The sequence below is a fragment of the Pleurodeles waltl genome, chromosome 1_1, assembly GCF_031143425.1.
Source record: "Pleurodeles waltl isolate 20211129_DDA chromosome 1_1, aPleWal1.hap1.20221129, whole genome shotgun sequence".
In the NCBI taxonomy this organism is placed as follows: domain Eukaryota; kingdom Metazoa; phylum Chordata; class Amphibia; order Caudata; family Salamandridae; genus Pleurodeles; species Pleurodeles waltl.
Window position 1 is genome coordinate 33,318,504 of NC_090436.1, and position 10,967 is coordinate 33,329,470.

At 49.2% G+C, this 10,967-nt stretch overlaps 1 protein-coding gene across 2 annotated transcripts in view; it reads left to right on the forward strand.

Annotated features, from left to right (window-relative positions):
• Positions 1 to 3,669, forward strand: part of LOC138259489 (probable N-acetyltransferase camello) — a 76,002-nt gene extending 72,333 nt beyond the window's left edge. For both annotated transcript variants that reach the window (XM_069207297.1, XM_069207375.1), the window contains exon 2: positions 1,870 to 3,669. In XM_069207297.1, coding sequence (XP_069063398.1) covers positions 1,897 to 2,568 — 672 coding nt within the window. In that variant the 5' untranslated portion in view covers positions 1,870 to 1,896 and the 3' untranslated portion in view covers positions 2,569 to 3,669. The remainder of the gene's footprint in view (positions 1 to 1,869) is intronic.
• The last annotated feature ends 7,298 nt before the right edge of the window (positions 3,670 to 10,967 follow it).

Genomic DNA, 10,967 nt, shown 5'->3' on the forward strand with positions numbered 1-10,967 from the left:
GCCGTCAATTCATGGCAGAAGTCGAAGAGAGAGGTGCAGAGGAGCCCTGGTGGTTTCTTGCAAGTTGAAATCTGAAGAGATGCCCACAGGAGAGACCCTAAATAGCCCTGAGAGGAGGATTGACTACCTACCCAGGTGGTGATGGACAGGGGAGTGGTAACTCCCCTTTCCTTTGTCCAGTTTTGCATCAGAGCAGGGACTGGGGTTCCCTAGACCGGTGTAGACTGGCTTATGCAAGGAGGGCACCATCTGTGCCCTTCAAAGCATTTCCAGAGGCTTGGGGAGGCTACCCCTCCCCAGCCTGTAACACCTATTTCCAAAGGGAGAGGGTGTAACACCCTGCTACCAAAGGAAATACATTGTTTTACCTTCCTGGGACTGAGCTGCTCAGACTGCAGGAGGGTAGAACCTTGTCTGTGGGGTGGCAGCAACTGTAGCTGCAGAGAAAACCCCAGAGAGCTGGTTTGGCCGTACTGGGGGTCCATAGTGGAGCCCCCAGGGTGCATGGAATTGGCTCCTCAATACCAGATTTGCAATGGGGGGACAATTCCATGATCTTAACATGGCCATATTTGGAGCTACCATTGTGAAGCTACATATAGGTATTGACCTATATGTAGTGCACGCGTGTAATGGCGTCCCCGCACTCACAAAGTACAGGGAAATGGCCCTGAACTATGTGGGGGCACCTTTGCTAGTGCCAGGGTGCCCTCACACTTTGTAACTTTGCACCTAACCTTCAGCAAGTGAAGATTAGACATATAGGTGACTTATAAGTTACTTAAGTGCAGTGAAATGGCTGTGAAATAACGTGTGCATTATTTCCCACAGACTGCAATGGTAGTCCTGTGTAAGGGTTTGTCTGAGCTCCCTATGGGTGGCAAAAGAAATGCTGCAGCCCATAGGGATCTCCTGGAACCCCAATAACCTGGGTATCTAGGTACCATATACAAGGGGGGTCCAGTATGCCAATTAGAATTGGTAAATGTAGTCACTAGCCTATAGTGACAAATTTAAAGGCAGAGAGAGCATGAGCCTTGAGGTTCTGATTAGCAGAGCCTCAGTGACACAGTTAGGCACTACACAGGCATACGCATTTAGGCCACAAACTATGAGCACTGGGGTCCTGGCTAGCAGGATCCCAGTGAGACAGGCAAAAACATACTGCTATACATGTAAAATTGGGGGTAACATGCCAAGGAAGATGGTACTTTCCTACACACCTTCAACACAAACAGAACTCTTCGCCCAGACTTTGAGAAGGTAACTTTTTCAGCACAATTACCCTTGTCCCTGTATCCAGCCTGCGCGCCATTGCCCTCAGCCTGAACTCCTACCCTCTTGCATGACCAGATGACAGTGAGTGGCGCATTGTGCATTTAGGCACTATATTGACTCAAACGCAGGAAAACCATCTTTGCCACAGAAATCTTACCCATAATCGGTATTGTCCAAACCTCTACAATCTGCTCAATCCCTCAAACACTCTACTTCTGTTCAGCATATATTGGGTTTCTGGCTGACTGTCCAGGCACCAAAAACTAATTTTTCCTATTCCACTCTCTTTTACTCAGTTTTACGGCTCTAGTGACCCAGGAGGAAAAGCTGTGATTTACTGCGGTTAGTACACAGGCCAGACGCCACTCCAAACTTATCTAACACATTCAGTGATGCCATCTACAACCCTTCCTGCTCATGAGTGTGCCTGAGAGATGTCTTCCTCAAGGGTCATGGAATGTAACTTTGTGGAATGTCATCGGGAGGTTAAAGAACTATGATGCTGTTGATGTGACCACAATGATCTTTGTAAAACTGTGCTTTTGGTGCAGCCTTCAGATACTCATCTAGTACCTTTCTTTTACTTTTTAGGAACATCCAGATTTGGACTACTGTGCCATGGCTGGCTACATTATTCGTAAATACAAGGACTCTGACTATGAGGCAGTGCGCTCCATGTTTGCTGACGGAATGCTTGAACACGCTCCAGCCACTCGCGGATTTCTACTTAAGCGCCCTCAGATCCACATTTTCCTGCTTGGAGTGTTCCTGTTTTTCTTTGCAATTGTTAAATCATACCTCCTAGCCATCACGGCTCTTTTCATCTCAGTTGTAGCTGGGCGTCTCCACCTCGATTCTGAATTTCGGGGTTATGTCCAGCAGTGTTACAAAGAAGACCTGCTAGACATACAGAAGTCTTACATGGAAAGGGAAGGCGCCTGCTTTTGGGTGGCAGAGTCTGATGGGGAAATTGTTGGCATGGTTGCAGCCCAGCCACCACAAATACCCGATGGTGAACACACGCTGGAACTAAGACGTATGTCAGTGGGGAAGAACTGTCGAGGACAAGGAATTGGCAAAGCTCTCTGCAGGGCAGTCATTGGGTTTGCGCAGGAACATGGCTGCACAGCCGTGATCCTGGACACATCCGTGGTGCAGTATGCAGCTCACAAGCTGTATGAGAGCGTGGGATTTCAGAAAGTCAATAACCACATGTATCCATCATTTTTTGGGAAGGTGACAAACTTTGGGATCCTTCGTTTCAGATATGACATCCCATCGTTAACATGAATGGTGCTCGAAGTACCGTAATAAATGAATGACACTCAATGTTCAACAAACAATTATGGCATTGGTAACTTGCTTCACGGACTGCTGCTGGTCCTTCTTTTAGAACAATGTAGACTTGAGACGTGAAATGCTGACTGCCTTTATTTTTTCATCACACTGAATTGGGCAGAACTGTTGCTTTTATATGGTGTACCTTGGAGAGATACCCCACCCACAATATGAGATGTGCTCTGGGTACTTGATTCCTTTCTGTTCCGGCTTCCTGCTGGCATCATGCATCCTGTATGAGGTGTTTGCCACACGAACGACTGCCACTGGCAATATGACATTGGTCCCCAGTCCCTTTTCCATCAGTCCACTTAGGGGCGTGTGGTCTAATGATGCTTTTATGTCACAAACATATCAACCAGCTGCTTAGATCACAGCCTACAGAAGGTTCAGATGGTCGTGGTGTGAGCCGGGGACACTTGTTGGGAGGGGGCTGACATGAAAGCTGCACTGCTGGGGGGCTTTCCATCAAAGCCCTGAAGAATCAACTCTGCTTGTGTTGGATTCTTTATTGAAGTACCTTACAGTAATTCCATGCAGGCTGCCCTGCTTCACTATCCACCAACAGGATCAGAGTTGTCCCAAACTTACTGTTTCCTAAAGTCCACAGGACCACAAGCATTTTGGGTGAACCTGCCTACCTAGCTAACTTTGAAGGTAGACTGTCTTTGTGCTTTGGCCCCACCCTGGCACTTGTTGCTTAATCCAAGATGTCTCACATGGTGTTGCCTAAAGCATTTGGTCCATGTACTGGGAATAAACCTGTGCTTTTTAGTGTTGCTGTGTTTTGGATTGTTTATTGGCATTAGGCATTGTTCACTGAATTGATATTGTATGAGAGCCGGCTTGTGTCTTTTCTCTCTACTTTACAATGATGTTCCCAATCCCAGCCACAACTCAGTGACTCTGGTGGGTCTACCCACACATCTCCTGGGTAGAACTGTAGAAACTCCCTTGTTACCACTTCACATCACATACCCATGTCTCTCGGAATCAAGTGTTTACCAATTGAGCCATAGGTTGTGTAACTAAATAAAGTTACTATTCCCACAATGTCTCCATTTCTTATTTTTAAAGCAGAAATAATTTGTAAATTAGGATGCAGGTTTATTAATTTTACAGAATCTTTGCATACTTGCGGACAGATTTACAAGAAACTGGTGCAGCACAGTGCTGCTCCAAAATTAGCCGTCCTGTGCAAGTTTTGAAACTCAGGGATGTGTCATATTTACAAGAATAAGGTGCATCCCTGCATTTCGCCCTGCACCGGCACCGTCAACGCAGGCATCCTTGCACCATAGTGCAAGGGCATCTGCGTTTAGAGGTGTGATTGTTTATGTGCAGGAAGGTGTCCCTTCCTGCATATAAACAATCATACATGGCATTTTGCTTCTTCTATGTGTACTGCAGGATGCAGCACACATAGAAAAAGCAAAAAAAAACGAGGAGGAATAAAAGTATTCCTCCTCGTTGCGCTATGATAACCCCACCCCTGGAGTGGTGTTAGAATTTGATGCTGCCTCAGATTTACATTTTCTTGTAAATCAAAGGCAGTGTCAAAAGCAATGGGTGTCGCAGTTGAACGCTCACAGCAACACCCATTGAACGTCCCTCTGACGCAGAAAACTGCCTCAGAGGGGCCCATATTTAGAACGAGACGAAAAGCCACAAAAAGTGGCGTTACACCGTCTTGTAACTATGGAGAATTGGTTAGCGCAACTGGAGCATCGCAAAAGTGACACTCTGGTGGCACTAGGGCCTTGTAAATCTGGCCCTTAATTTCCACCATGTAACAGAGTGGTGCTGTTATGGAGTTAGATGTTTCAGGATGCATGGGATCTGCACCTAATATGTCAACTTTTCAGATGGAAGACTGACTGACGACAAGTCCAGCCAGCCTGTCAGGATTCATGAGTGTAAAGACAACCTGCCTCACCCCTTGGAACATGAGCAAGCATGAACAGCAGAACACAGAAGAGGAAGGGGAATTGGAGTGAGAGACAGACACAGCTGGAACTTTGCAGTCTCATCAACCACACGTCTCTTGTACTCGGGGGATTCACAATAGTGTTTTCAACTAGGAATGCCTAACATGCACTGGAGATAAAAAAGTTTTACTATGTTGCATAAATACTAAAATACTCTGAGGCAGAGAGGAATTGGTGAGTATGCTTACCGACTACGTATGGTGGGCCGCCGGGCACCTAACCACAAATGAAGAAAAACAATAACAGCAACAGTAGAATCCTGAATGAACATGGAACATGGAATAGGAAAAAAGGAGCAGAGCAGTCTATATCAGTGCATTATCTAAAGGCAAGACAGAGCTCAGGCAACTGTTCAGCAAACACACCCAAATGGTAATCCAAGAGGCAAGTCAGGCTTCAGGCAACAGGTCAGTACACCTTATCACCTTCTAATCCAAATAGCAGGAGAGAATTCAGGGTAGAAGGTAAGGAAACAGAGAAGCAAAGGTGAAGGACACAACGACAGTGAACAAACTGAACAAAAGCGAAGGAGCCAATACAACACGGTAAAGGGGGCTACCACCTCTCCATGGGAGTGGACTTCTTCTAAAGCCCTGCTACAACTCATAACCTGGAAGCCCCTTCACCAGCAAAGATCCTCCCACCACAGCCACCATGGACCGGTCCTCCACAACCTCCCTGGCTTTCTCAACTATATTCTAGGCAATCAGTCCCAGATGTGAATCTCTGAGTCGGATTAACTTCCTTATTCACCAGGCATGATGTGGATATGTGAGTGAAAGTGCCCGGCACTATTAATCTTTCATTCATGGGTCTGACATGCACGAGTGTAAGAGGCACATTTGTGATGTGACTGACTCTTACCTTGTCTGCAGTTGATCCAGGCATGTGACTGCTATTCCTCAGTCCTTCCAGTCTTTTAGAGGAAATGCTGACATCTGGCCTGCCTTGTATCCCCGTAGGACTGCTCTGCTGCTGGGGGCCTGCCCTCCTCTCTGAGAAGGAAGACTGGGCCTGCTCCAGGTGCTCCTGCACTGTGCTGCAGGTCCACCACTCTTTCAGAGATGACCCTGACATGTGACCAGTGGCGACTGCTGACTTTGAAAGTGGTGGGGGGCAAAAAGGTGAATACTAGGAGAGGCTGGACTGTGTAAATCTTGTGGCTGCCATGCCTTAATAGTTCATCTCAATAAAATTCACTCCAGGTATGCTTATGTTTACTATTTAATGCATTAAAATATGCGATTCAGCACAAATTCAATCATTAGTAATAAAAAAAGCATCATACCATTGGGTTACTCATCGAGTTAAGTTCATTTGTAAAATGTCGATGATCTGGGTTCCAGGTACGGGAATCCTAGGATTAATCATAGAGACAAAGTTGCGGCGTTCTAAATGGGCACCATATTGAATGCCAATATTCAGAAAAAGCCCCAGGTGAACACACCACATGGGGCAAAACACGTGTCGGCTGTTTCTTCTTGTCATTTTCAGAACAATTTCTATGCTTGGAATCAATAAATGCACTTGAATAAAATATCAGAAACTGATGGATTATTGCCTGTTTGCAACTCAGAATTCCATTACAACTTCAAAAATGATCTAAGTGGGTTCTCAACTCTTGTGTTTTCTGATGATTATTTCTTTGGGGTAAACTGGTCCAAACCCCCATTTGATTACCCATTGTTCAAATCAATGAATCTGGACAATGGATTCAGGAAGGGAGAATTGGACCTTGTTAATTTGTGTTTGAACCATACTGGTAACCCAGTATTTCATCCCAAATTGGCATACTGGTGCTCCCTTATAAGTCCCTGGTATATAGTACCTAGGTACCTAGGGCACTGGGGTTCCGGGGGAAACCTATGGGCTGCCTCATTAATTTTGACACCCATATGGAGCCCATGAAAAGGCTTCTGCAGAACTGCCATTGCAGCCTGCGTGAAATGTAATGCTGCAGCCCATAGGGATCCCGAGAACCTCAATGCCCTGGGTACCTAAGTACCATATACTAGGGATTTATAAGGGGTGACCAGTATGCCAATTTGGGATGTAATACTGGGTTACCAGTATGCAGTGACACATTTGAGAGGAGAGAGAGCATAAGCACTGGAGTCCTGGTTAGCAGGCTCCCAGTGACACAGTCAAACACACTCACATCAGGCAGAAATTGGGGGTAACATGCCAAAAAGAGGGTACTTTCCTACAATCGCTGCTGAGATCTAAGCATTGCTAGCCAAACAGGCGATAGTCCCCTCTCTACCTCATCCGAAGGGTTTTATTAGCTTAATTTTACTTGTTCAGAAAAAGGGTGGAGGTTTTTGCCTTGCGCTCAACCTCAAGCAGTTCAACTCTTGAGTGATGTATCAACACTTCAAAATGGAGGGTATCCACCTTCTGCATAACCTCTTACACGAGGGAGATTGAATAGTCCATCTCGATTTGAATGAAGCCTATCTGGCAGTCCCTATTTTTCCCCCATATCAGAGATTTTGTCGGTTTCATTGGCATCAACAATACTACAAATTTACCGCTCTACCCCTCGCCTCTTGTTGGGCCCTTGGTGCTTCAACAAGCTGCTGTGCCCCGTGGTGCAATATCTCAGAAAGAGGGTTTGGGCATGATTGTGTACCTAGACGATATTCTCATCATAGCACAGTGCGTGGAGACGGTCTTGCTACATCCCACTTGGGCGACGCAACTGTAGGAGGCTGGACTGGCTTGTAGTGGGTACCAAGGGGTACTTACACCTTGCACCAGGCCCAGGTATCCCTTAATAGTGTAGAGGGCTGTCTAGCAGCATAGGCTGATAGAAAAGGTAGCTTAGCAGAGCAACTTAGGCTGAACTAGGAGACGACTGAAGCTCCTATAGTACCACTAGTGTCATATGCACAATATCATAAGAAAACACAATACACAGATATACTAAAAATAAAGGTACTTTATTTTTATGACAATATGCCAAAGTATCTCAGTGAGTACCCTCAGTATGAGGATAGCAAATATACACAAGATATATGTACACAATACCAAAATATGCAGTAATAGCAATAGAAAACAGTGCAAACAATGTATAGTCACAATAGAATGCAATGGGGGCACATAGGGATAGGGGCAACACAAACCATATACTCTAGAAGTGGAATGCGAACTACGAATGGACCTCAAACCTATGTGACCTTGTAGAGGGTCGCTGGGACTGTAAGAAAACAGTGAGGGTTAGAAAAATAGCCCACCCCAAGACCCTGAAAAGTGGGTGCCAAGTGCACCTAAGTTCCCCAAAAAGCACAGAAGTCATGATAGGGGAATTCTGCAGGAAAGACCAACACCAGCAATGCAACAACAATGGATTTCCAGACGAGAGTACCTGTGGAACAAGGGGACCAAGTCCAAAAGTCACCATCAAGTTGGGAGTGGGCAGATGCCCAGGAAATGCCAGCTGTGGGTGCAAAGAAGCTGCCACCAGATGGTAGAAGCTTTGGATTACGCAAGAACGACAAGGGCTAGAAACTTCCCCTTTGGAGGATGGATTTGGCACGTCGTGAAGAGTCGTGCATAAGTGTTTTCGTGCAGAGAGACCAAAAACAAGCCTTGCTACCTGCAAGGGTCGGGGTTAGGGTTTTTGGATGCTGCTGTGGCCCAGGAGGGACCAGGATGTCGCCAATTGTGTGAGGAGACAGAGGGGGCGTCCAGCAAGACAAAGAGCCCACTCAGAAGTAGGCAGCACCCGCAGAAGTGCCGGAACAGGCACGACGAAGTGGAGTGAACCGGAGCTCACCCGAAGTTGCACAAGAGGGTCCCACGAAGCCGGAGGACAACTCAGGAGGTCGTGCAATGGATGTTAGAGTGCCGGGGACCCAGGCTTGGCTGTGCACAAAGGAAATCCTGGAAGAGTGCACAGGAGCCGGAGTAGCTGCAAAACACGCGGTTCCCAGCAATGCAGTCTAGCGTGGGGAGGCAAGGACTTACCTCCACCAAACTTGGACTGAAGAGTCACTGGACTGTGGGAGTCACTTGGACAGAGTTGCTGAGTTCAAGGGACCTCGCTCGTCGGGCTGAGAGGAGACCCAGAGGACCGGTGATGCAGTTCTTTGGTGCCTGCGGTTGCAGGGGGAAGATTCCGTCGACCCACGGGAGATTTCTTCGGAGCTTCTAGTGCAGAGAGGAGGCAGACTACCCCCACAGCATGCACCACCAGGAAAACAGTCGAGAAGGCGGCAGGCCCCTTGTGCGCTCCCCCTTGCCGATCTCTCCCTGCCGCTGCCTCCCTGCCGCCCCGCCCCCCTCGCGCCCCCATTCGCCGCTGCCTCCCGCCCCCCAGCTGCTCCTCCCTCCCTTCTTAATGGCTGGTGCTGCACGTCCGCGCAGCAGACGTGCCGCTGGCGCGCCAGAGGCAAGCCCGTCTGCGCCCGGACCCCCTGGTCTGCACGCCCCCCGCACCACCAGCCTTCGCTACTCGGCCAGCGAACTCCTCGCCCTTAACCCTGGCTCCTCCACAGCCTGCTTCCAAGCCACTCCTAAGCACACCAAAGGACCCTCCTCCTGCCGCACCTGCAACTTCACCTGCAACAGAACAACGAAACCTGCAGCAACCAACACCAACCACCTCCACTGCATCCTCCTCAACACACGCTCCGCACGAAAGCACGCCATCGAGCTCTGGGACCTGCTCGACACCACCGCCCCAGACGTAGCCTTCCTGACCGAAACCTGGTGGAACGACTCCTCGGCCCCAGACATCGCCAACTCTGACGGCTACAAGATCACCAGAAGAGATCGCACCAACAGAATCAGTGGAGGAATAGCCATCGTCCACAAATCCACCCTCAAGATCCACACCCACACGGACGACACCCTCAAGACAGCTGAACACCTTCACTTCCAGATCCACATGGACCCCAACACCACCCTCAGAGGAACTCTCATATACCGACCACCAGGACCAAGAGCCCCCTTCAGTGACACCATCTCCGACAACGCAAGCACCCACGCCCTCACCTCAACGGACTACATCCTCCTTGGAGACCTCAACTTCCACCTGGAGAACAACAACGACGCCAACACCGCATCACTGGCCACCAACCTCTCCAACCTCGGACTCAGACAACTGGTCAACACACCCACCCACATCGCCGGTCACACTTTAGACCCTCTCTTCACTGCAAGCAACCACATCTCCTTCAGCCACACCACCGAACTCCACTGGATCGACCACCACTGCGTCCACTTTACATTCAAGAAACACACCGAACACCACCGCACCCCACTACCACCGCGCCGCCGCTGGGGCAAGGTCACCGAGGACCAACTAACCAGCACCCTCGCCAAGAACCCGCCGACCGACCCTACCGACCCGGACTCCGCAGCCATCAACCTCCACCAGTGGATCCTCAACAGCACCAACATCCTCGCCCCACTCAAGAGACCCACCGCCAACCATGAAAAAAAAAACGCAGCCTGGTTCACAGACGAACTGATCACCTCCAAAAGCACCTGCCAGAAACTCAAGAAAAAATGGCTTCTCGAGCGCACACCCGACAGCCTAGCAACTCACAAGGAAGCCACCCGCAAGCACCACCAACTGATCCGACTCGCCAAACGCTCCCATTTCACAGAAAACCTAAACAACAATGCACACGACAGCAAGGAGCTCTTCTGCATCGTGAAGAAGCTCTCCAACCACAGCGCCAACGTCAACGACGTCCCACCATCCCAGCAACTCTACGACGCACTCTCCACCTTCTTTTACCAGAAAATTGCGGCCATCCACAACAGCCTCAACACCACACCACCGCCAGAACCCGCCCCCGGCAACTCCTCCAACGCCAACCACCTCACCTCCTGGACCCACGTAGACGACGCCGAAACCCGAAAGACCATGAAATCCATCCACTCTGGATCCCCCTCAGACTCCTGCCCACACCACGTCTACAACAAAGCCGACTCCACAATCGCCCCCCATCTTTGCAAGATCATCAACCTATCCTTCAATACAGCGACCTTCCCGGACAGCTGGAAGCACGCCGACATCCAAGCCCTCCTCAAGAAACCCAAGGCTGACCTCAACGACCTAAAAAACTTCCGCCCGATCTCCCTCCTCCCCATCCCAGCGAAGGTCATCGAGAAGATCGTCAACTCCCAGCTCACCCACTACCTCGAAGACAACTCCATCCTAGACCCCTCCCAATCCGGCTTCAGACGAAATCATAGCACCGAAACTGCGCTCCTCGCCGCCACAGATGACATCAGACAGCAAATGGACAACGGCGAGACTTCAGCCCTCATCCTTCTGGACCTCTCCGCGGCCTTCGATACAGTCTGCCACCACACCCTACTAACCCGTCTCCACAAAGCCGGAATACA